Source organism: Chiloscyllium plagiosum, unplaced genomic scaffold, assembly GCF_037043375.1.
Source record: "Chiloscyllium plagiosum isolate Xiang-an unplaced genomic scaffold, Cpla_swu_hap1 HiC_scaffold_12, whole genome shotgun sequence".
Taxonomy (NCBI): domain Eukaryota; kingdom Metazoa; phylum Chordata; class Chondrichthyes; order Orectolobiformes; family Hemiscylliidae; genus Chiloscyllium; species Chiloscyllium plagiosum.
In genome coordinates this window covers 73,062,907-73,089,788 of record NW_028270150.1, presented here as the reverse complement: position 1 = coordinate 73,089,788, position 26,882 = coordinate 73,062,907, and the positions used below count along the sequence as shown (strand labels likewise).

The 26,882-nt window shown below is 40.2% G+C and overlaps 1 protein-coding gene across 1 annotated transcript; it reads left to right on the top strand.

Annotated features, from left to right (window-relative positions):
- The first annotated feature begins 256 nt into the window (after positions 1 to 256).
- On the top strand, positions 257 to 26,701 carry sod1 (superoxide dismutase 1, soluble). The gene is made up of 5 exons (XM_043700711.2): positions 257 to 407; positions 11,332 to 11,425; positions 14,162 to 14,231; positions 21,341 to 21,458; positions 26,573 to 26,701. The coding sequence occupies exons 1-5, from the start codon at positions 333 to 335 to the stop codon at positions 26,690 to 26,692; spliced, it is 477 nt and encodes a 158-aa protein (XP_043556646.1). The 5' UTR covers positions 257 to 332; the 3' UTR covers positions 26,693 to 26,701.
- Positions 26,702 to 26,882: the final 181 nt, after the last annotated feature.

Here is a 26,882-nt window from a genome sequence, read left to right as displayed (position 1 = left end):
AGAAGCACTCACTGATACTGCCGGGCTTGCTGTGTTCTTCCAGCCTCCTGCTTGTCTACTTTGGATTCCAGCTTCCGTAGGTTTTCGTTTTGTCCCTAACCAAGTTTTCTGTACCGTGGCTGTGCAGTATCTGCAATACGAAACACAAAGTCAACGCTTCAGGTCCATCTCCCACCCCTTTCAGCCTGAGAGGTTGGCCGCTGACTGCGCAAGCGCGCCAGCTGGGCGGGAACGGGGCGGGGCCTGCGCAGGCGCTGTGCCCTCAGGGACTCGGCGTCGGTCTATATCCAGTGTGCGGGCAGTTGGTGTCGTCTCTGTGGTGAAAGTCCATCATGTCCGTTATGAAAGCGATTTGCGTGTTGAAGGGAGCCGGCGAGGTGACTGGCACCGTCTCTTTCGAGCAAAATGTGAGTTACCCGGAGCCTGTTCGGCAGTGGGTTCGTTTTCCCCGGCGCTGGGGACTCGGTGGCGGCGCGGGTTCTGTCGTGGAGAGCGCCCGTCCTTCCAGGGCCTTTATCCCCCTCCCCACCCACCGTGTCCCCTCACCCCCTGTGTCCTCCCCATCAGCTGCAGAGCTGGACCAGGGCCCCCGCTGTGTTCCTACTGGGCAGAGCTGCTGCAGAGAACAGATGCAGATCGTCCCTGTCTTATAGCGGCCTGTGTTTCGTTTCAAAAGTGCACGTCTCAGTCATCCTGTGCGATTGAGAACTGCTCTTTCCGCCCTACCCCTGCCATTGCTGTGTTTCTTTTTTGCTGTGTCATGGTTGCACCGCTACTTTGCCGCAGCTTGCAGCGAATTAACGTGGCCAATCCGGTAAGAATGTTTGTTATGGGAAGATAGTGCAAAGCGCTGCGGAACAGGTGAAGCGAGAGCAACTTTCTATCGTCAGTGGTTGTGTTGTAGAACCTGTGAGCTTTCGCGGGGTCGCTGATTTGGAGAGTTCATCCGGAATACCTTTGGACTCTGTTTGTATGCATGCATGCCAATTTGTGAGCCTAACAACAGCTGGTGGTGATGTTTTCTTTTGAAGGACTGCTTACTTGTCAGAGCTTGGCACAAGTGTTTTAATTCATTATGTTGGAAATGCGCAAGTACATGAGTTTGGCGCGTTTTTAAGATAGATATGCATGTATGGATACCGTCGCCTCCAACTTGCCTTCTAAGGCATATCCATCCTGACCAAAGTCTCGTTACTTGCTGCGTTAACGAGTGATGGTTGTAGCAATGTAGAACACTGCTTTTTAATTTAAAAATTAGGGGAATAACATTAAATTAGAAACTCCAGTTGCACTCGAAGTTAAAGCAGGAAGTGTTATTCTAGAGATTTGAGCGCATAACAGAAGTGCTGTTTTGCAGATTGCTGAGGCCTTATCTGTCGTTCCTAACTTGCGGTGGGGGGGAAGGGGGGAAAGCAAGTTCTCCCTGTTTCCTGGCCAATATTTGTCGTTCAGCCAACGCCTGAAACGGTATCTTTTAGTGTTTGTGTGAGCTTGAGCTTGTTTACTGTGCTGCATTTCATAAGATTGAAAGTGCACATATTTGTTTTTCAAGTGGTCAAAGCACAGTATGAGGGCTTGTTTATAGGGTGGAAGAATTGTAACCTCCCTCTGGAAAACTAAAAGCTGGTTTACCTCTTATTTTCTGTTTTTTTTTTGTAATTCTTTTCTGTAACTCTTGGTGAATGTAAACTTGGACTGAAGCCTGCACCCTGACCAGTTTTTCTTTAATTTGAAAAATTGTAGCTGTAAATACAGCTATTTCTTGCATATGCAATTGAAACTATTTTTGAGAAATTAAGTACAAACTAAAGTTATTTTAATCAATTTTTAAAGTGGTTGAGGTGTAAGTAGATTTCATGCATACTTTGACTAGTCAATAGTCTTGGAAATTATACCATGGCAAATTATTCCTGTAAACTTGCAAGAAACGAGCAGCTGTTAAGATGTGCTGTTGCACTGCAGCTGCAGACTTCTGGAATCCCAAGGTGAGATTATTTGCCGCATGCTTGCCGCTCCATATTTAAATCCTGATTTTACTCCAGTGTTAGCATAGCATAAGGAAGAGGAGCTGGAGTAGACCATGTGGCCTTTTCAATCTGCTGTGCTATTCATCAAAACTTTATTGCTCAACTCTATCTCCTTGCATTATCCGCATTCAAATGCTGCATGTGCAGAAACGTCTGTTTTCATCTGCATTGAATACACTCATCAAGTGAGCATCCGTGGCCCTTTAGTAGAAAATTCTAAAGAATTGTGATGTTTGGGTTATGAATTTTCTCCTTTAATTAACAAGCCTAAATGGCCATTCACTTATTAGTGAATGTGACCTTGTGTTCTAGAATCCTCAAGGAGAAAGTGAGGTCTGCAGATGCTGGAGATCAGAGCTGAAAATGTGTTGCTGGAAAAGCGCAGCAGGTCAGGCAGCATCCAAGGAACTTGAGAATCGATGTTTCGGGCATAAGCCATTCTTCATTCCTGAAGAAGGGCTTATGCCCGAAACATCGATTCTCCTGTTCCTTGGATGCTGCCTGACCTGCTGCGCTTTTCCAGCAATACATTTTCAGTTCTAGAATCCTCAGCCAGGGAAAGCATCTTCCCAGCATTTACTATACTGAACCCCTTGAGAATGATTTGTTATGGGCCTAATTTACCACAATTCTCATTGAGCAGATCAACGTACTGAATTTCTGTACGGTCTCTTGGCCAAGTATGTTATTCCTTTGTAAGGTGAACAAAACAGCACAGACCGCTAGACATGCCAATGCTCTATGTTCTAAAATCTCTATCTTCACTTGTATCACGTATCACCTTTCCTCTGCAATACAAGGTCCTAATTGGAGGTGATGGGAATCATTCATGATGACTCCATATTGAAGAAGTCTGTCCAAATATATTGACTATTGGATAACATTCAAGCTGGCAAAAAAATGTAAGCACTGACTGGCACCAATAGGAAGATCTAGCTATTGACCCATGACTGTGGCATTGCCATTGCTAAATTTCCCACTATCAACGTGCTACAGTCTACCATTGACCAAAATTGAACTGGATCAGCTAGGAGCTCTGATAGCATAGTGGTAGTGTCCCTGAGTTCAAGCCCCACATGTCGTCATGTATTATCAATCTTCAAGCTCCTTCAACCTAACTCCACTTTTTGTCCATTTCATTCTTGAATTCTCCAATCTTCAGAGTCTTGAAATAATCATTGCATTGTCAAATGCTTCTGAGAATCTGATACTCTATATCCACTGCTCCATTTTAATAGTAGCACTCCCAAAAATATCTTTACTAATTTGTCCCTTTATGAAGTCTGCTTATGCTGCTTCTTTATGCAATCTCGAAGGATCCTGTTGCTATTTGCTGAACTGGCTGAGGCATGATGACCCTATGGTTGAACCATCATCAGGCATCTCTAATGAGAGAGCAGCCATTTGTTCTTGGACTGCAGTGACTTAGCTTTGGATGTTAGCTTTTTACTCAAACTTGTGTTTCCTAGTATGCAACTTCCAGTTTTGTTTTCTAATAAAAGCAAAATACTATGCATGTTGGAAACCAGAAGCAAACAGAAAAGGCCAGAGGAACTCAACATGAGAGGGAAATGAAATTGACATTTCAAGTCTGATGTCACTGCTTTAGCAACTATTGTGTGAGGAAGAGTCGTATTGAACTTGCAACATTTACCTCTGCTTATCTCTGCAGATGTCAGACCTGCTGAGTTTGTCCAGCACTTTATTATTGTAGTTGGTTCTCTTCCTTTCTGAAATTGTTGACAACTTGAAGCTGTACATTCTAATTTCAGTGGATTAATTCACTACTACTGTTTTGACATTATGAAATGCTTAAAATTGATCTTTAGATGCAATAGACATGCCTGAGATTAGCTAGCTTTTTTTGAGAAAAGCTGCAACTTCAAGAGCTGTTTCACAAAATTGTGGTTTAATTTTTGTACTAGATAACCAAGGAGGGGTGTAAACAATGTTTTGATTTGTTCCAATGGTATTCAGTCCAGCTCTGCATCTATTTGGTTTCAAATAGTTGTGTTTGTTTTCCAAAAGGTACTGACCAGCTCTAATTCAATGGAAAATGAGAATCTGTAAGTTGGCATGTATGGATATGAACTGAATTCGAAATAAAAATAAAGTTATTGTTCAGGTTATTTTAACAACTAATACAAATACTAAAAGCTTCCACTTTATTGTCTCTCTTCCAGCACATTAACACTGTAACCACAGATTTCTTACTAGTTGGCAAATGTACCTCATTCTCTAGTGTAGTGTATTGGTTTTTATTTTCCCTTTCTTTTCTTTAAAGAGTAAGGTATAGTTTGATACTTCATCACTTCATGATTTAACTATAAGTATAACCTTTAAAATTGACAGGTCAGGAAGGAGCGAAACTGGAGTGTCTGTCCTTGTAAACGACAGTTAGTGGTAAGGCCACATGTTGGCAGTGAAGCTATTTACATAGAAAAACTTTAGGTTAGAAATATGATCGATTTATTTCATAAGACTAAAAGTACTGCTTAAGCAACAAAAGAGGATGTTTGGATTGTGAATAGTGTAAGTTCCATGGCACTACATACTGAGTGAAGAACTCTATCTTAAACATTGGATGTTTGGAGCTGGACATACAGGTATCGTGAGTCTCATTTTTAATTATCCATAGAATCTTTGGTTTTGTAATTACAGCTGCTAAAATTAACAAGTTGGAAAGCAGATATAAACTTTAAGTGCAAGGTTTATTGTGTAATTTGCAGACTAGATTATACTAACACTGAAGAAGTAATTACAATTAGGCTGAACATTAGTTGGTATTCTAATTAAGTGTTTGTGCAAAGAAATTTGCAAATGGTTATTTCACGTGGGTTCAGTTTTCATTTGGGCTGAGATTACTGAAGATCCCACCTTCTCAACACTGAGGCATGTTAACCCTTGGTTAAAGTACCACCAATGGTGTGAGCCTGTGGTCTGCTCGGACTATGGTGAATTTAATTTTTTTTATTGGTAATGTTAAATTAAGGTAACAGCTTGCAAACTTAAGTAACATTTTGTAAATTATATATTGCCAATAGTCATTTTTACTGTTACAATAAATCTTTTAGATGGGTTATTTTAGTTTGCTTGTAGATTTGCTCATCAGTGGCGCACTTTCGTTATGTTCTTTGCAGGGAGAAGTAACATGCCTGTTTTAACGTGACGAAACAGGTAACAGATATTCTCTGGCTCATACTTGGGGACATTCCTTGGCAAATCATTCTATCTGCTCTGATTAAATTTGTTTGGATAACAATTGTCAGATTCAGTCAATCAGTGCATTGTCATATACAGGTTGTAGGCAGTGGTACTAAACTATTTATACTCCGAACCATGGACAGAAATGTTTGACGATACACCAAGATTGAGATTTAAAATTAAAGAATTGAACCCCAAAAATGTCCAGGGTGTAGCCAGTCAATGCAGCAGGTGTAACTTAAAGGCCATTACCTAATCTGTCCAAAATTGATGATTTGAAACTGCACATGAAATGGAAGATTCTGAGAAAGGAAATGGAGATCGGGATCAATGAGGGCATTGTAATGGTTCCCAATAAGTGCAACTGCGCTGAAAAAATATTTCAATTGTGAAATTGGCTAAAATGAACCTAAGAGAAACTCGGGATTGCAGATGCAAGAGGCAGTCAAAAAATGTGGCAATGGAAAAGGCCCAGTAGGTCAGGCATCATCCAAAGAGCAGGAGAGCAGACGTTTCTGGCATAAGCCCATCAGCAATGTGGAGGGGAAGGAGCTTCAGATAAATAGTAGAGTGGGGCTGTGGGGAAGATAGATGGGATTGCAGTAGGTGACTTTTGATAGGTTGATGGGGAGGGTGGAGCAGATAGATGTAGTGTGAGGGTGAGTGGAAGTGGTTGGCCACGGTGTTGGATCTGAGTCTTAAGGATTGGTGTCAAGTTAAGAAAATTGACTTCATCCAGTTCTAGCTTCAGAAATGATGATAAAACTTTATTTTACCAGAAATGTAAGTATTTTAGCTAGGATTGATCCCTTTATTATTAGTATGTGAGTAATAACCTATTTAACAGTTTTAGTGGATGTCAGTGATAAGTGCAGATGAAACTTAATAAGGAGACTGAAATCTCTTATTTGGAAAAACAGATTGAGATTGTGATATTAAAGTAATGCAGTATAACACTTTTTTTTAATTTCTTTAATGGAGAGGTTATTGACACCAGCTTTAGAAATTTTGACGGCAAAGGTATTTTAAAAACTACATGGGCTATCTGTCTGATCTAGCTAAAAAATGAAAAGATGCAAGAGTAAAATGAGGGATGCAATCTTTGTTTCAAAAATGTGATAGATGTCAGCTTTATAAGAAATATCAGAAGGCACTTGTCTCGCCCCAGCAAGCACCACTAGGTAGTGATTGAATGAAAAGTTTAAAACTTTGCAGATTTGGCAACAACTTTTTCTGTTGAGAATAATACATCAGTCAATGAAAAGGTGGGTTTCTGGCAAAACTTCATTAATAATGGGGTTGAAATTGCAAAAAGTTGAATTTTGAGGTGTGCAAATCATGCAATAGCATCAGAAAACACAGCATGATCTATCGATGGGAGAAGGATATAGTCCATATTGGTTTTTAGTAGAAATCCAAAAGTTCCATCAGTATTAAGTGATCACTTCTCAGCTTGGGACAAGACTATAGTTACCTTTACCTTTTGAGCATTTTTTAAAATGCATTATGTTGGAAGAAAGACTTAAATTTCAAAGTCCAAGTTTTGGAACTGATGCTTAAACTTATCATGTGACACCCTTGAGAGCCAGTTTTCATTTGGTAAATGTGGTTTTTTTACACAAAAAGGAAGGGCTGAAAGTAGAGACCTCTAAAAAGTTTTCTGGTAAAGAGTGCAAAATTAAACCATGTAGAGAACCAGACTCTTCAAAAAGCATCTTCAACACAGCTTGGTGTATGGATTACACATTCGCAGATTGTAAAGGAGTTATAGAAAGTTACAAAGAACCAGTACTTCAGAGCTGTGCAGCACACACTTGTATGTTGAAATTGACTGTTGGTCTGATTAATCACTTTTTATTTCTGATCAAAATGAAGTGATCTGTACCCACTTTTGTTAGCTTTTATTTTTGAACTATTTACCAGCAGATGCTATTCAATAGAGAAGTGTAGCTATTATGAAAGTGTGGAAAACCATTGCAAAATAGAACATATTGACGATACAGGATGAGAGGCAAGCAGTTGCACCAATGGGTTGGCAACATTAAGTACAAAAAAGGGGAAGACTGATTATGTTCAGACAATTGCTTTGGGAGCAAAAATGTTCTTCAAAAGTGATTATTTAATGGAAATCTGTTAGTGGAAGATCAATTTGCAGCAGACTAGAAAAAAAACTTGAAGGCAAGGATTTACAGCTTAACAAGGCCAAGAACTACAGTACAGATGAGAGGTGCTATCAGAATCTGAAACCCATACAACAAGAACTCTTGGTGGCTACTAGCAAAATAAACATGTTAGTGAAAGCTTTCAAAGAACAAGAATCACTAAGTTGGGGAAACTTGGGAATTTATACACAGGTGCTAGCTGGGAGGTAGCCAGCCTTATCATCTGGTTATGCAGGGAAAATGCATCTCCTGATGGGACTTGCATGGTTAAAGGCAGGCTGAAGACATATGGTTTTGAGGACCAACTGAGTGATAAAGATAGGAATAGGTTCACCAGTGGCAAGAAAAGCAATGTTAAATCATTTTTTAAAATTGGTAGCAATAAAAATGTGAACGCAGACCAGTTGACTTTTAAAACTGTTTCTGAAGTGAGATTAGTGCAAAAGGGGCATCAAATACAGTGGGAACACCCTCACAGTAAATTAATGATCTAAATGATGCAACTTTGATATTTCTCCAAATAGTTTTTCTAAATAAAATTAGGCTTTTGAATTGGGCAGTTGAAAGCAGATTTTTCAATCTTTTATTGGTAGCATAGGGCAGTTTTCAGGTATCGTTGCGCATAGTTTTTTCCTTTTGGGTGCTGCAATGAATTTGAGAGCAGTCAAAAATACACTTAAAGCAATATTCAGTATTGGAAATTGGACTCTTGGAGCTTTGCTAAGTATGTTCTGCCTGATTTCCAATTCGGTGTTGCTTTGCTTTGCTTCAGCATTCTTATTTGAAACATATTTGCTGTTTGTCAGTCGGGCCTCTCAATTATGCACAACTTGAAAATGGAAGTGGAGGAATTGAGGTCTAATTGGACAGTTGAATTATCTGACCCCGCAAACAAGGCTAGGTGCCAGTTTATGGAGTTAGAATCTTATGACTGTGAAGTCTTATAGTGCGGATGATATTTGAACAATTTTATTTTTAAAAAATGATTTTTTAAAAATATATTGCTAAGGTTGGAAGATGCCAGGAATGTAAAAATTTTGTAGTGATGCTTATGCAAATCTGGTGGATTTTCAATTTCAGGAGAGTTCATAATTGTTTTCTTTTTTCTGTAGAGGTAGGTAAATGTTGTACTTTCTGATCAGAATAGTTTAAAAGTATCTTGCCAGTGGAGCTACTCACCCTTGTTCAGTTTGTGGCATTTTCTTGTCACAACTGGAAGAAATTCTAAAAAGGATTGAGGACAGAGCAGTGGATGTGACATGTATGGACATCAGTAAGGTGTCTGTCAGGTTCCTCATGGTCAACTGGTTAGCAAGGTTAGAACTTATGGAATACAGGGAGAACTAGCCACTTGGATACCGAACTGGCTTGAAGATAGACGTAGGGTAGTTGCTTTTCAGACTGGAGGCCTGTGACCAGTGGAGTGCCACAAGGATCAATGCTAGGTCCACTGCTAGATTTGGATGTGAGCATAGATATAGTTATAAGTTTGCAATGTCACCAAAATTAGGTTTTAGGTGACAGCGAAGCAGGTTACCGCAGCACGCTGGGATCTTGATCAGATGGGCTAATGGGCTGAGTGGCAGATAGGGTTTAATTTAGATAAATGTGAGTGCTGTATTTTGTAAGGCAAATCAGAAGGAATTACACACTTAATGGTAAAGTTCTGGGGAGTGTTGCTAAACAAAAGCCTTGGAGTACAGGTTCCTAGTTTGTTGAAAGTGGAGTCTCTGGTAGACAGGATAGTGAAGAAGGCATTTGGTATGTTTTCCTTCATTGGTCAGAGTATTGAGTGTAGGAGTTGGGAGGTCATATTGCACAAAATATTGGTTAGGCCATTTTTGGAATAGTGTACACAATTCTGGTCTCCTTCCTATCAGAAGGATGTTGTGAAACTTGAAAGGGTTGAGAAAAGATTTGCAAGGATGTTGCCAGGGTTGGTGGATTTGAACTATAGGGATAAGCTGAATAAGCTGGGGCTGTTTTCCCTGGCATGTCAGAGGCTGAGGGGTGACCTTACAGAGGCTTATAAAATCATGAGGTGCGTGGATAGGGTAAAAAGGAAAGTCTTTTCCCTGGGGTGGCAGAGTCCAAAACTAGAGGGCATAGGGGCAATTTTTTCAGACCAAGGTGGTAAGTGTATGCAATGAGCTGCCAGAGGAAGTGGTGGAGCTGGTACAATTAAAGCATTTAAAAGGCATCTGGAGGAATATATGAATTAGGAAGGATTTGGAGGGATATGGGCCAAGTGCCTGCAAATGGGATGAGATTATGTTAGGATATCTGGTCAGCATGGACACGTTGGACCGAAGGGTCCGTATCTGTGATGTACACCTTTGAACCTGTGACCCGTTGCGTGCGTGCTGATAAATCCATCTGGGATAATATGCATTCAACCTTGCATAGATGAGAAAAGATTATGGATCAATTTTCATGACATTTAAAGTGGATAATGGACTAATCTCAAAACTGAAATTGGTGGATAGCTGCACCCTGGTAGCTGATGGTTTCCAAAAGAAAGCAGCAGGCTGTAAGAAACATATACTAGAAAAGATGTTAGGGACATGTGACAGGACAGTTTATTTGAGAGGTGTTCTGTCTTGTGCATCCTGAAGTGAGATGGCACAGTGGTACTGCGTCTCTGTTTCAGACAGGCAGTCAGTAAATTGATTGGAGTTTTCCTTGAAGTAAAAGATGAGTGTGTGGGGTCAGGCTTTCCGAACCAACGACCTTCGGGTTTGGCTTGGTTTGATTTTGAGTTAGAGGTCTGCTGGATGCTGAGCAAAAAGCTTGAGTTCTCTGGAGAGCAGTCTGAGACAGTGAGGCTTTCTCTTAAAAATAGTTTGTTCTGGACGATAGAGACACAGCATGTGAGAATCATTAGGTGTTTTGCTGAATTGAATTTTTGCCAAAGGGTGTGTTCATGGGACACCGCCTAAATATGGGATGGGTGATTAGTGATTGAATAATACACATCTTCAGTCTTTCAGCAGTTAGTTCTGTCAAATTTTTTTTACTTGAATTTTTGTAAGAAAGTGTATTTTTGTTTAAAGCCTTGTGGTGGATCAAGCAAATGACATCCTGAACACAGCCCCTTATATTTTGAGTATAAAACTTGAGTTCTACGTTATCTCCTCAGTACATTTTGGAAAGTTGAAGGAATGTGGTTCTGATCTGGTCCATAATAAATGCTATATATGTTTCTTCAAAATAAAGAAGCATTAGTTTTTTTGCATTTTCCTTGTTTTTCTTTAATTGTGTAAAATTCTGGTTAAACTTACTGTGATCTCAACCAAAAATATCAGGCAAGCGAAATACTTATTTTTGCACTGCAATAGTTACTAATTTAGCTAGTTGCACAAATTAGACTTCATTTTGAAGATGTGATCACTGTGTGTGAGAAGATTTGTAGCTCGGGTGCTTGTTGTTGTTCTGTTCGCCGAGCTGGGAATTTGTGTTGCAGACGTTTCGTCCCCTGTCTGGGTGACATCCTCAGTGCTTGGGAGCCTCCTGTGAAGCGCTTCTGTGTTGTTTCTTCTGGCATTTATAGTGATCACTATAAATGCCGGAGGAAACATCACAGAAGCGCTTCACAGGAGGCTCCCAAGCACTGAGGATGTCACCCAGACAGGGGACGAAACGTCTGCAACACAAATTCCCAGCTCGGCGAACAGAACCACAACGATGTGATCACTCTTGCCAACATGGGCCACCAGTCAAGTAACCTCTCTTTTCTATTTGGCTGTGTAATAAAATGAAGCCCCTGAAACAGGGAAAACCTGAAGCACCAATTGATTGAAAGTATTTGTGAAAAGTGAAAATTAATTTTGTGAGATAGAAGTCAAGCGATCCAAAAAGAACAAACTGTTATTGCTGATTAACACATTTTGTAATACTGGAAAAAATCCACCTAATATCTTTATGGAACTTTTCTCCAGGGAGATGGACCTGTGACTGTGAAAGGAAGCATCACTGGATTGACTCCTGGAAAGCATGGGTTCCACGTTCATGCTTATGGAGATAATACAAATGGTATGGAGTAAATATTTGCTGTTATGACAATTGTGTGAATTAAAAACTTAATGTACTTAGTTTCATTCCAGTTTATTTTAATGAATATAAGTTTACTGTGTAGATGTATAACATTTTAAACTTTAAAATTTGCATTTTGCACTAGAATTGTTTAAAAGTTAGCTTTAAATCTCTAGCAAATGCTGGCAACAATTGGCAGATTAGGCATCTATGGTGAGCACAAAATTGATTCTTCAGATATGAAGCTTTCATTAGAGAGAAGTTGTTGCAAAAGATAAAAAAGCCAATACATCAAATTAAGGGAGGATCAAAATTTGTGTTTAACAATATAGCCCACAATCCAATGGCTCCACTTTATTGAGCACTTGCATTAAAAAGAGGTGAACTATTTTCAAAATCATCGGAGCAAGGGATCAGTTATCAATTGGGCCATAATCTGTAGCTTCAGTGGTATGAGACTGAAAAGTCCATCCAATTCTTAATGGCATCTACTTCTGAACCTTGTTTCCTTCCCCTCTATCTTGAACTTGAAGAGACCAGACAACCTGGAATAAGAAACTAATCGGTCGAGGCATGAGGCCGTTTAGAATCAAATGAGTTGGCCCGGGGATCAGTAGAGATGAAAGCAGCATCAGCAAAGCAGGGAGTGATGCTAAGAAGCATTCAATGAAGTGTGAAACCTGTAAACTTGCTTTGTATGTGACAATGAATATTATTAACATTGGGCAAATGGCAACCAGATGGGAGGCAAGCGTTTTCTGTTCATGCAGTTTACCCGTGTGTCCTGATTTTAAACAAACTTCTCTTCATGAGTAGGAAGCTAGGGAACCCATCTCAATAATCCAACTGTTTGTCCATGGGAAGTTTTTTTCTTTATTTAAAAATGTCTTTCATTTTCAATAATCCTTTTAAAACCTTTTTATGCTGCTTTCTGACCTAGGAAAGCGTTAACATGGATGTGCCAGTTATGATTGAAGGTTTTAAAAATACTTAACTAGTGAGGGCTAATGTGTACTTTCCTTGCACATTCAAACCTAGTTCAGTAGTTCACTCTGAAAACAAGTGGTGTAATCAAAATCTTTTCTTCCAATGAACCTTGAAAGAATGGTATTCTATTGCTTTATTGACCATCAAAGCCATAACCATTCAAAAAAAACAAACTTATTGTTGGTTCAGAAAGGCAAGTGCAACAGATCTTTGCACAGCTGGTCTGCTCCAAGAAAATGTAGACACCAAAACAACTTTTTGACTGAGACAACATTTTAGTGCCAGCAGAGAAAGAAAATGGCAAAAGTTTGTGTATCTGGATAAACACATTGACTTGACATGGTGACTAAATTGGAAGAGGAGACTATTACATCTCTTTTCCTGTTAGAAATTGTGTAAAACAAGACTTTGTCTGCAGCCTCACGAATGTATTTTGCTTGTTGCTAACATTTTTATAGCATTTACTATCTTATATCGGAGTAGAGAAAGGGTTCAGGAGAGATTGGCATCTTTTGAACGTTAAGATAAAACAAAAGAGAAACCAAGTTGGTGGAAGAAATAACTTTGGTGCTTGTGACCCACTCCAGGCCTAATCAGATTTCTAGGCAATGGTGTCATCGTCTGTCACCTTGACCAAGAGTAAGGAGTGTTTCACTGCTAACGCAGATGTCCAAAATGTGTTAATTCTGAGTCCTCTGGTTGTGCAGCATGAAAATAGACCCTCTCAGCTAACTTGTCCTTGTCGTCCATATATTCTAAATTCATCTAGTCCCATTTGGTCCATTATCCCTCTAAAATCTTTCCTATTTATGTACCTGTCCGGATGCCTTTTGAGTGTTATGATTGAACCCACCATATTACCTGGAATGGAAAAGGTTGCCACTTATGTCCCTTAACTTTTGCCCTCTAACCTCAAACGTCAACCTATGTCCTCTAGTTTTGGACTTCCTACCCTGGGGAAAAGACTTTGACTCTTCACGTTATCCATGACCCTCCTATTTAGCTCCTAAAGTTCCATAATGAAGCTGTATTTTAGTTACCCAACTATTTATCAAACCCTGAATTCTAGAGTTCGTTCAGCAATGCCAGAAATGGTCGTAAAATGTGGGGAAAGGATGTTGGACAATAGCTGTGAATCACAAATGTTTTTTTTTATTGGGGATTAATCTGCAATTCAAAGTTTAACATATATGCATATTTGGCACAAAATTTGCCTTCCAACATACCCACACTTTAATCAGTTCCCATGCAATAGGCAGTTGCTAATACATAAATCTGGACAATGTATCTCAAATGCAACATATGCTTCTGCTGTCTGTTCTCAACTGTATCAGTTCCTACAGTGAGGAAGCAGAATATCTCTCATGCACATAGTTTGCATCTTCAGTGTCATTTGAAGCCACTGCCAATCACCATCACTTTAACTGTGCCCTTCTCTTTTCAGTACTTGTTGATGACCGCAGCACTTTAAAGGACTGTTTCTAACTGTCTTAAGCCACAGCCTCTAACAGCTTGTTGCATGCTGTTCATTTGGCTGGCTGCGAAATGAAAATGCAATGGAAAGTATTGATGTGGGCACTTGCCTCCCTCTCAACATGAGCTACTGTCTGACCTTTGATTCTATTATGTGTAAACATGATTCTATTTTTAAAGAAATTCCTCACCACCTGATGTTGCTGGAAAGCTTATGATCAATTACCCGTCAAAGTTTAGATAACCTGCTTTCTGCTGTATCTGTGTACACTACAGGCTGTATTAGTGCAGGACCTCACTACAATCCTTTTGGAAAAGTTCATGGTGGACCTGATGACCAAGAAAGGTGAGCATTTTTTTATGCAATGATTTTCCATGATATTTTGCACTATTCAAAGCAATATATGTAAGTAATTTTATAATGCAATTTTACACTTTTTTTAAAAAAAATTTACTATTTTAGTCATTGTCACAGATGTGCAGCACAGAAATTGAACCTTCGGGCCAATTTATCCCTGCTGACCAGATATCCTAACCTGATCTCGTCCCATTTGCCAGCCTCTAAACCCTTGCTACCAGCCTTGTCAACTTTCTCTGGCAGCTCATGCTATACACTCAGCACCCTCTGCTTAAAAACATTGCCTCTTAGGTTCCTATTACATTTTTTTCCCCTCTCACCCTAAACCTATCTGCTCTAGTTCTGGACTCTGCTCCCCACCCCCACCCCAGGGAGAAGACTTGTCTACTTACCTTATCCATGTCCCCTCATGATTTTTAAAATCTCTATAAGGTCACCTCTCTGCCTCAAATGCTCCTGGAAAAATAGCCCCAGTCTATTCAACCTCCTTCCTCTCGTTCAAATTCTCTCAGCCTGGCAACGTCCTTGTAAATCTTTTCTGAACCCTTTCAAGTTTCACAACATCCATCCAATAGGAGGGAGACCAGAAGTGTGTGTACTATTCCAAAAGTGGCCGAACCAATGTCGTGTACATTTGCAACATGATCTCCCAACTCCTATACTCAGTGCTCTGACCAATAGAGGAAAGCATACCAAATGCGTTTTCACTATCCGATCTACCTTTGACTCCACTTTCAAGGCGCTATGAATCTGCACTCCAAGGTCTCTTCGTTCAGCAACACTCCCTAGGACTTTACCATTAAATATATTAAGTCCTACCTTGATTTGCCTTTACAAAATGCTGCACCTCACATTTATCGGAGTTAAACGCCATCTACCACTCTGCCCATTGGCTCATCTGATTACAATCCCTTTGTACTCTGAGGTAACCTTCTCCACTGTCCACTACACCTCCAATTTTGGTGTCATCTGCAAACTTAACTAACTATACCTCCTGTGTTCACATCCATATCACTTATATAAATGACAAAACGCAGTGGACCTAGCGCTGATCCTTGTGGCACATCACTGGTCACGGGCCTCCAGTCCGAATAGCAATCCTCTATCACTACCCTCTGATTTCTAGCTTCTCACCTGTTGTGTATCTAAATGGCTAGTTCTCTGTATCCGGTGAGATCTAACCTTGCTAACCAGTCTACCAAGAGGGACCTTGTTGAATACTTTACTGATGTTTATATATATCACGTCCACCGCTCTGCCCTCATCAATTCTGTTACTAATTCAAAAAAACTCAATCAAGTTTGTGAGACTTGATTTTCCCACATGCAAAGCCACATTGGCAATCTGTAATCAGTCCTTGCCTTTCCAAATATACATAAATCCTGTTCCTCTGGATTCCCTCCAACAACTTGCCCACCGCTGATGTCAGACTTGCCAGTCTACAGTTCTCTGGCTTCTCCTTACTAATTTTCTTAAATAGTTGTACCACGTTAGCCATCCTCAAGTCTTCCAACACCTGTGACTATTGATCCAAATATCTCAGCAAGGGGCCCAGCAATCACTTACCTAGCTTCCCACTGAGTTCTGAGGTACACCTGATCAGGTCTTGGGGATTTATCCACTTTATGCATTTCATGCCATCCAGCATCACCTCTGTAATATGGGATTTTTCAAGATGTCACCATCTATTTCCCCACATTTCATATCTTCCATGCCCTTCTCCACAATGAATACTTGTTTTAGGATATCCCCCAACTCCTGCAGTGGCGCACATCAGCTGACTTGCTGCTGATCTTTGAGTGGCGCTATTCTCTTTAAATTACCTTATTCATTTTTTAGGAAGCTATTTAGAAATGGCAGAGAAATATCTTCCACCATATCAGTGAATATTTAAAAATTATCCAGTGATGTACGCTGGTCCCTCAAGGTAGATTCATTCTTTCATTCTTGCATGACTTGTCCATTGAGCCAAACTTTTCTCACTTCCAGCAGTTAAGTCAACAAATGAGGTTTACTTTAAAAGAGTCATACCTCATTATTACACAGTCATTTTACTTAATAGCTTGCAGCATGGGGTCTGCTGTGCAGGAGTGCCCAATCTGTGTATTTTTGTATTGCCTAATCAGTCATAGAGATGTTCAGCATGGAAACAGACCCTTCAGTCCAACTCATCCGTGCTGACCAGATATCCCAACCCAATCTAGTCCCACCTGCCAGCTCCTGGCCCATATCCATCCAAACCCTTCCTATTCAAACACCCATCCAGATGCCTTTTAAATGTTGCAATTGTGCCAGCCTCTGCCACTTTCTAGCAGCTCATTCCATATATATACCACCCTCTCTGTATGAAACAGTTGCCCCTTGGGTCTCTTTTATATCTTTTCCCCTCTTGCCCTAAACCTACGCCCTCTAATTCTGGACTCCCCACCCCAGGGAAAAGACTTTGTCTATTTACCCTATCCATGCCTCTCGTGATTTTTATCAACCTCTGTAAGGTCACCCCTCAGCCTCCGATGCTCCAGGGAAAACAGCCCCAGCCTTTTCAGCCCCTCCCTATAGCTCAAATCCTCCAACCCCGCCAACATCCTTGTAAATCTTTCCTGAACCCTTTCAAGTTTCACAACATCTTTCCAATAGGAAGGAGACCAGAATTGTGCACAATATTCCAACAGTGGCCTATTAATGTCCTGTACAGCAGCAACATGACATCCTAACCCCTGTACTCAATACTCTGACCAATAAAGGAAAGCATACCAAACGCTGCCTTCACTATCCTATCTACCTGCAACACCACTTTCAAGGAGCAATGAACCTGCATTCCAAGGGCTCTTTGTTCAGCAACACTCTCTAGGACCTTACCATTAAGTGTATATGTCCTGCTAAAATTTGCTTTCCCAAAATGCAGGACCTCACATTTATCTGAATTAAACTCCATTTGCCACTTCTCAGCCCATTGGCCCATCTGATCAAAATGCTGTTGAAATCTGAGGCAACCTTCTTTGCTGCCCACTACCCTTCCAATTTTGGTGTCATCTGCAAACTTAGTAACTATATCACTTGCGCTCACATCCAAATCACTTTGCACCAAGTTATAAACTTGATGTGAAGCATGCATTTGGATGAAAAGATTCGATTCCCTACAGTGTGGAAACAGGCCCTTTGGCCCAACAAGTCTACAGCAACCCTCCCGAAGAGTAACCTACCCAGACCCATTTCCCTCTAAGTAATGCACCTAACGCTATGGGCAAGTTCGCATGGCCAATTCACCTGACCTGCACATGTTTGGACTTTGGGAAGAAACCGGAACTCCTGGAGGAAACCCACGCAGACATGGGGAGAATGTGCAAACTCCGCACAAAGTCACCGGGTGCTGGAATCGATCCTGGTACCCTGGTGCTGTGAGGCAGCAGTGGTAACCACTGAGCCACCGTGCTGCCCCAAAGTTAGATTATTTTACATTGCAGCATACAAATTGAACTGCCATTAACAGCAGCCAGCAAGATAGAAGCTACCTTGATAAAGTAAAGAATTGACCAAATGTATGTGAATACAGGAAAACGGGACAGTGACACTGGATAGAATTTTGATGTATTGAAATTTTCTTACCTGACCTCCCATTAAAGCTACCAAAATATTCCTACTTTTCTTATTTAGCATCTACATTAAGCAACTCCTCCTTTCCACTCACGTCAGACTTCTGCCTTCAGCTTTACGTGAACATAATACAGCCACTGTGAAATCATGACTAATGAAGCTGTCTGACCATCTCAGTTATAGCATCTCCGATGAAGGCACTCCAGCATTATCTCTTCTGTAATCAAATTATGTTAAAGACAGTATAGGAATTCTCCTGATGCCCTTGCACAACATGTGAAAGCTCCCACCTTTTCATAGAAGGTTACATCGTTAACCAAAACACAACCACCAGCTAGGATAGGCCGATATCAGTTAAAACTGGAATTTTCTTGCATGTTGGTCAAATTAAATTGAGTCCAGCATAGAATTCAGTGTCAAGTTAGTTGATGTAACCACTTGATGAAAAACACATTTAGTGTTGTGGGTTTCACAAAATTACTAAGATTGCTAAAGACCCTGTACCAATGTTAGCAGTTTTCAGATGATTCTTCACGTCAGCAAAATCATATTGGAGATATGGATGCAATACCCATAAATTTCATTACGTGCAGCAAACAAACTGGAATGGAAAAAATTTCAAAGTGGCAAGACATTACAGGCTGCAGTTCAGTGGTGCAGACCTGCATGACTGACAGAATGGAAACTCCAGTCCATTTTAATTTTCAAGTGGAAAATGATGCCAAAAGTCAAATTTCCTGCAGGAGATTCATCACAATGGGGATGGAATGAAGTTTGGGGTAGCTAATGTGTGGAATAGGTGTCCCAGTGGCCTGTGTAAGAGTGCAACTTATCTGAGTAATTATCATCAGATCCCATGTAATGGGTGTTCTTAACTTTATTAACTGGACTCATACAATGAATACTTTGAGTTTGAGAAGTGCAAAGAAATAATGCCCATGTTGCGTTTGTACTGGGGTTTGGATTCCGCTTTTTTTGTATGAGAGCCTCTAGCCATTTCTACAAACTGCTTGTGCAGAATCAAATATCTGGATGCATAATTTGACAATGAGGTGCATTCCTGAAGAAGGGCTTATGCCCAAAACGTTGATTCTCCTGTTCCCTGGATGCTGCCTGACCTGCTGCGCTTTTCCAGCAACACATTTTCAGCTCTGATCTCCAGCATCTGCAGACCTCACTTTCTCCTCAATGAGGTGCCTTTGCCATGTAACATAATGCTTGATTTGTGAGATTTTGCCATGAGATCATGTGATGCCCTTTATGCACAGTTAACAGACTATTTGCAAAAGTTATATTCTCTTCATTGAATTGGATGGTCTTTATTGCAGCAGGATGATTCTGAATGCACACATTGAATCCAACATAGCAATCATTATGATATAGCCAAATGACTCAATTTCTGTCAGATGCTGAAGACCATGAAATGCTGGTTTTAAAACTCCCTTCAGTGTGCTAAAGATATTGGACAATTTTATTCAAACTGCCACATTAAGAAAACCCAGAAATTCATTATTATTCACAACCAGCCAGACAGCTAAAATATCATTTTCATGTTTAAATGAAATCTCCTCTCACCTGAAACACAACCAAACCTGCAGCATTATCAGTATGTTGTCCTGTTTTTCCCCTCTTCAGTCGAAGCAAAATGCTCAGACACCGTTGTTTTACCTTCCTTTGTTTCAGGCCTTGGAGAGGCAGAGAGAATGATTGCCCGTGTGCACAGGGACATGAGTTCAGTCTTCTCTCAAACACCTTCTCAATGAATTATGTAGTAATTTTACAGGGAGGAGCATCGAGATAAGGCAACATACATATTAATTGGGTGACCGGTACAACGAGTACCAATAGCAGATGCCAAACCCTTTACTGTTATACAATGGGTGTTCTTAACTTTATTAACTGGACTCCTACAATGAATACTTTCTCCTTGTTTGCTGACCTTTGCATACTATATGCTTTCAGTGTTGTTAAATGGCTCTACAGAATGACTGCCTGTCCATTTTGTTAACCCATTACCCTTGCCTCCAGCACCCCATTGTTAACTGTAAATTCTTATCTGATCTGAGTCTCAGCTGAACCTCCTTTCACAAAACTCAAACTTAACTCTTTCCCTGCCTGCTTATACCCTATACACATTCTCAAGTAAAACAAGTTTATTATGCAGAAGAGATGAAGATGCACTAAGCTACTTGTATTGAAAGATTTAAAAACACTTTAGTAAAAGACAACTATTAATTCCAAAGTGCCTCAACAGTACTTGAGTACGAGAGAGAATTCCTTATTGTGAGAATCTTATCACTTCAAGTCTTCCATACAACAGTGTAAGTTGAGTTTCAAAAACCCTTCAGGATTTTAATAGACATGCTAATGTGGACCTTAAAATAGGTTACCTCTGTGTGCTCATTCTGTTTACTGTTTTGAAGCATCTTGCAATAGCAATCATTTGTTTTCGCATCCAGCTTCAGCCAAGACTTCTATGAACTGCCAAACTGAAACTAAGAGCTTTCAAGCTGTCTTTCCCTCTAAACTTAAAGAAGGAAACACATTCTGGAACCTTCTAATGCACTACACTGTTTACTTTGTGCATGTAATATTTTCCCAAAGTAACTAAGTTAATCTTCAAGAACTGAAAGAAATTATAGCTACCTAATGCTTAGTTAACCTTTGTCACCCCACATGCATCTAGTTCAAAATTCTAAATAAAAAATAAAACCGATGAACTCTTCTTGCATCACATTTTGAACTGGCAACCAACAACATGGATGCTGGTGTACAAGTTCACCCTGTCTTTCATGGGTTCATAAAGTTGAGTCTTAAACTGATATGTCAATTTTTCTTTGAGCATTATTTTTAAGATGTTCATGGTAGCTATTTATATGGACTGTTTTCTTTTTTGGAAGAATAACTTGGAGTAATTTTCTGTAAGTTTTAAGATGGTCAATGATTGCCGTGTGCAAGACAACTTTGGGTGCTTGTTGAAGTCTTGTCTACAGAGATTTCCCTGTAGGCTGTGAAATAAAATGCCTCAAGTACTTTTGAGTTGATGTCTACACCTTTACTGCTGTCTATATTTTTGAGGGTTCTGAGTCAACTGAAATAGTTAAACTTCAATATTCCATTTGAATGTAGTAAGATCTAAGTCAGCTCTTAAACTACATATGTTTGGTTTTTTGGGGTGGGGGAGAATTCAGTCTATATGTTCAGTACTTCCATCACGTGTATGGTTCAATACCTTTTATCATAAATTCATTCCAACTGTTTAGTCCAAGCTGAAATTGAATTTGCCTGCTTTGTAGCAAAGGGCGTTTTAGTGGCCTGTTTAGTTTTTCTACAGTAACACTCAAAGCAATTTAGGATGCTTTTACTACATTGAAGACTGAAATTAAAGTTACTGTAAATATCGAATGCTATTCACTTGCAATAAACTAACATTTTTGGGTTACATGTTGCATTCAATATTACCTCAATTATCCGGTTTAATTGTAACTTATGATTTATTTTAGACATGTTGGTGATCTAGGCAATGTGGAGGCAAATGGGAATGGTGTGGCAGTATTTGAAATGAAGGATGGTCAACTCTCTCTTTTCGGGGAGAGGTCCATTATTGGGCGTACACTTGTGGTAAGTATTGAAAAACTTGTGACCACCTTGTGGTTACAATGTCTGATTCAAGGAAGATGAATTGATTGACTTTCAAATCAACTCCTGCAGTTTTCAATGAAATCTGATTTTTTTTTGTGAAAAACTTGATAACTGAGCTTGTAAGTTTCTTTGCAGATGTTTCATCATCATACTAGTAACATCCGTCTGTCTCTGAAGTGTTGGTGTTCTATCCCACTTGCTATTTGCCTCCCAATTTTCTGAGGTGGATGGCATCATTTCCTGTTTTGTCTCTTGGAGGCTAGTTGACATTCGTGCCACCAAGAGACAGAATCCACTATCGTTGGTGTCCATACGTGGACAAAGAAGGACACCATTTAAACTGGAACAATGTATCCATCCTGGGAGAAACCAAACAAAGACATAGTCACAGAGATGTATTGCATGGAAACAGACCCTTCGGTCCAACCTGTCCATGCCGACCAGATATCCCAACCCAATCTAGTCCCACCTGCCAGCACCTGGCCCATATCCCTCCAAACCCTTCCTATTCAATATACCCATCCAAATGCCTCTTAAATGTTGCAATTGTACTCTCCTCCTCCACTTTCTCTGGCTGCACATTCCATGCACATATCACCCTCTGCGTGAAAAAGTTGCCCCTCAGATCTCTTTTGTATCTTTCCCCCCTCACCCTAAAACTATGCCCTCTAGTTCTGGTCTCCCCCACCCCAGGGAAAAGACTTTGTCTATTTATCCAGTCCATGCCCCTCATAATTTTATAAATCTCTATAAGGTCACCCCTCAGCCTCCAACACTCCAGGGAAAGCAGCCCCAGCCCGTTCAGCCTCTCCCTGTGGCTCAAATCCTCCAACCCTGGCAACGTCCTTGTAAATAATTTCTGAACCCTTTCAAGTTTCACAACATCTTTCTGATAGGAAGGAGACCAGAATTGCATGCAATATTCCAACCGTGGCTTAATGTCCTGTACAGCTGCATGCACAGGATTTCCTGGAGGCCAAGCACTCAACCTGGAACCCCATGAACAAACATGTAGAGTCAGACCCCATACACCAATCACTAAGCAACAAAACTGAGAATAATACCACCTACCTCAGCCAACTTGGGCACACGCCTAGCAAGTGGGACAGAACAACAACGGCTCACAAGACGTACACTGATATTTTAGTATGGTGACGAAATGCGTGCAAACTAGCTTTCCTGCTCCATGAGCAAGTCAACAACCTGTACGTACAACATTATTTAATTCTAGGCCACCTAATGATTAAACTTATTTGTCTATCCACTTGAATTTGCACAAAATTCCTTTTTGTTTGATGAAAGAAACTGATTTAATCAAGGGGCTAAAAGTCCTCCACACAAATTCAAGTTAAACCTTCACCTGATATCACTTAGTGGGTGAACATAGTATCTCAAAATTAAGAAATCCTGATTTTGAATCTTGGCACCCTTACTGTTCTTTGCATGTATACAGAGTAGCTTTGTGATGAGCAGTTTGTCATTTTCATTTTGAACTGACTTTGAGGTAACATCCAGTGCATTGACCCTTTGTATACATTTTCTACTTAACTATTTTTTATTTTGCTCTTCCCAGAATTAAGTCTTGCATACCAATGGAAATGTTCAAAAATAAGGCAATGATTTATGAAGCAGAATTGAGTTGCTGAACCAGTATGTTTAACGCTGCAGTACAGTAATTTTTTTTATCCATGTGGTACTTCAGGGCCAGGTGTGTTCTGGTTATAGAGTCAGATGTACAGCACAGAAACAGACCCTTCAATCCAACTTGCCCATGTCAACCAGATATCTTAAAATCTAGTTCCATTTGCCAGTGTTTGACCCATATCCCTGTAAATTCTCTCCCCATTCATATAGCCATCCAGGTGCCTTTTTTGAATGTTGTAACTGTACCAGCTGCTGCCTCTTCCTCTGGCAGCTCATTTCCATACATGCACCACACTGAAAAAAGTTGCTCCTTGGGTTTCTTTTGAAATTTTGCACTCTCTCTCCCTAAACCTATGCCCTCTAGTTTTGGACTTTTGTCTATTTACCCTATTCATGCCCCTCGGGTTTTTATAAACCTTTTCATATGGTCATCACTCAGCCTCTGACACTCCAGGGAAAAACAAACCCAGCTTATTCAGCATCTCTCGATAATTTAAACACTCAAGTCCTGGCAACATCCTTGTAAATATTTTCTGAACCCTTTCAAGTTTCACAACATCCTTCTGATAGGAGGGAGACCAGAATTGCACACGCAAATTCCAAAATTAGCCTAACCAGTGTCCTGTATAGCCGCATGTGGCCTCCCAGCTCCTGTACTCTATGCTCTGACCAACAAAGATAGGATAGTGAAGGCATTTGATATGCTTATCTACCTGCAATTTCACTTTCAAGCAACTGTGAACCTGCATTCCAAGTTCTCTCTATTTAGCAGCACTCCCTCAGACCTTACCATTAAGTGTAGAAGTCCTGCCTTGATTTGCCTTTCCGAAATGCAGCATCTCATTTATCTAAATTGTCTAAATTCGGCCACTCATTGGCCCATTTGATTAAGGTCCTTTTGTACTGAGGTAAGCATCTTCACTGTCCACTAAATTTTGGTGTCATCTGCAGACTTGCTAACTGTACCACTTATGTTCATATTCAAATCACTTATATGAAAGCAGTGGACCTAGCACCAATCCTTGTCGCACACCACTGGTTGCAGGCCTCCAATCTGAAAAGCAATACCCCACCACCTTTTGAGTCAGTTCCATATCCAAATGGCTAGTTCCCTCTGCATTTCATGTGATCTAACCTTGCTCACCAGTCTATCATGAGGAACCTTATTGAATGCCCTACAGAAGTCCATTTTAATCACGTCCACTGCTCTGTCGTCCTTAATACTGTTTGTTACTTGTTCAAAAAACCTCAATCAAGTTAATGGGTCATGATTTGCCATACGCACAGCCATGTTCATTATCCCTCGTCGGTCCTTCCCTTAACAAATGCATGTAAATCCTGTCCCTCAGGATGTCCTCCAACAACCTGCCCACCACCGATGTCAGGCTCACCAGTCTATAGTTCTCTGGCTCTTCCTTGCCATCTTTTTTAAAATAATGCCTCCATAATAGCCAAACTCCACTCTTCCGGCACCTCACCTGTGGTTATTGATGAGACAAATGCTTCTGTCAGGGGCTCAGCAATCACTATCCGAGCTTTCCACCAAGTTCTAGACTGCATTCAGATCGGATTTATCCACCTTTTTATGCATTTTAAGATGTCCAGTGTTGCCACCTCTATAACATGAACATTTTTCAAGATGTTATTTATTTCCCACATTCTGTATCTTCTATATCCTTCTCCACAGTAAACACTGCAAAATACTCATTTAGTATCTACCCCGTTTCCTGTGGTTCCACACCTAGGCAGTCTTGTTGATCTTTGAGGCACCCTATTTACCTCCTAGTTACCCTTTTGTCCTTAATGCAGATATAAAATCCCTTTGGATTCTCCTTAACTCTATTTGCCAAAGCTATCTCATGTCCCCTTATTGCACTCCTAGTTTCCCTCCAGTATACTCCTATTGCCTTTATATTCTTCTAAGAATTGATTCTATCTCTGCTGTCTATACCTGACATATGCTTCCTCCTCAAAGATATGAGGACAGCAGATGCTGGAGAGTCAGAGTGGAGCTGGAAAAAGCACAGCCGGTCAAGCAACATCAGAGGAGAGGAGGACCCTGATGAAAGGTTCTGAACTGATGTCAACTCCCCCTTTCCTCTGCTGCTTGACCTGCTGTACCTTTTTTTCCATGCTTCCTTTTTCTTGATCAAAACCCTTAATTTCTCTAGTTACCCTGCATTCCCTACACCTCCCAGTCTTGCCCTTCATTTGAACAGGATCCTAGTCTCTACTCTTGTTTTCTTACTTTTTTCTGAAAGCTTCACATTTTCCAGCCGTCCCTTTTACGTACGAACATCAACCTCCAGTCACTTTGTGAAAGTCCTGCCTAATATCGTCAAAATTGGTTGTCTTCCAATTTACAACGTCAAGTTTTTAGATCTGATCTATTCTTTTCCATGACTATTTCAAAGTTAATAGAATACTGGTCACTGGACTCAAAGTGCTCCCCCACTGACAGCACAAGTCACCTGCCCTGCATTATTTCCCAAGAGCAGGTAAAGTTCTGTACCTTTTTTCTATGGGAACACCCACATAGTGAATCAGAACTTTATTGTGCATACTGAACAAATTAAGAGGTCCACACAATCAATGTAAAAATTGCTACTAGTGTGTGCAGAGATTGTACATGTCATTGTTATACTTTATTTACAGCTTTAGTCCCTTCAAAAATGCAACTTTGCCTGAACTAAAACTTGCAGAGAGTCGTCATGCCTTCACTGTCAACTGACTTAGATATCATGATAACGGTGAACTTCCAATATTTGAGGTGCATAATTGCTAGTTTATCAGCAGTACCACTTCATAAGATGCCAGTTAAAACAAGTTTGTTGTATTTCAATTTTAGTTCAACCTTTTTTCAAGATAACCTTGGAGGCCACATGTTGAACAGGATATCTTCAAATGAGCAAATCGTGTTTAGCATAACAGGCAAAATTTGATTTTTTTTTTTTGTTCTTGCATTGCCACAAGTAAATCTTGCATCAGTAGAATGGAATAAACTATTGACATTTGATATTCTGTTAAAGATTATCTTTCATGTTTCTTCAAAATTAATTCTGAATTTAAGGCTAAAAGATACTTGATACTAGATTAAAAATGCCAAAAGGTGTGGCTTAAGCACTACTTTGAATGCTAATTTGTGCGTTTGCTTGTACTTGGAGTGAAGAAGTAACTGATTCTTGATTCACCGTAATCACCCTGATAGGGTCACAAGGAGAGGAGAAGTAAGGACTGCAGATGCTGGAGATCAGTCGAGATTGTAGTGCTGGAAAAGCACAGCAGGTCAGGCAGCACCCGAGGAGCAGGAGAATTGACGTTTCGAGCATAAGCCCTCCTTCATCCTGATGATTATGCTCAAAACATCTATTATCCTGCTCCTCGGATGCTGATAGGGTCACAAGTTGTCATTTGAGAGATGCTGATTTTTGACTTTTTTTGTTTTGAAGGTTCATGAGAAGGAAGATGATTTGGGAAAAGGTGGCGATGAGGAGAGTACCCGAACAGGAAATGCCGGAAGTCGTTTATCCTGTGGTGTGATTGGAATTGCTAAGATTGAAACAAACTAGTCTACGGAAGTGGTGGGGGGCAAGAATTGAAAGTGATTTTTCTGTAGGTCAGCATACCTAGCTGTTGATGACTATTGGTCCAAAATAGTCGAATGTACAACAACTTTGTTCAGTGTACTTGATATCTACAGAAAAGAAACTGGCAACTTTGATCCAGCTGACTATTTGGCCTGCAGAGTTGTGCTTTAAT

Bases quoted from the DNA above. Each gene is read 5' to 3' on its own strand.
- sod1 (XM_043700711.2), top strand. From the start codon at position 333: ATGTCCGTTATGAAAGCGATTTGCGTGTTGAAGGGAGCCGGCGAGGTG. The intron at 408-11,331 runs GTGAGTTACCCG...ACTTTTCTCCAG, and splicing joins CCGTCTCTTTCGAGCAAAAT to GGAGATGGACCTGTGACTGT. The intron at 21,459-26,572 runs GTAAGTATTGAA...TTTGTTTTGAAG, and splicing joins TTATTGGGCGTACACTTGTG to GTTCATGAGAAGGAAGATGA.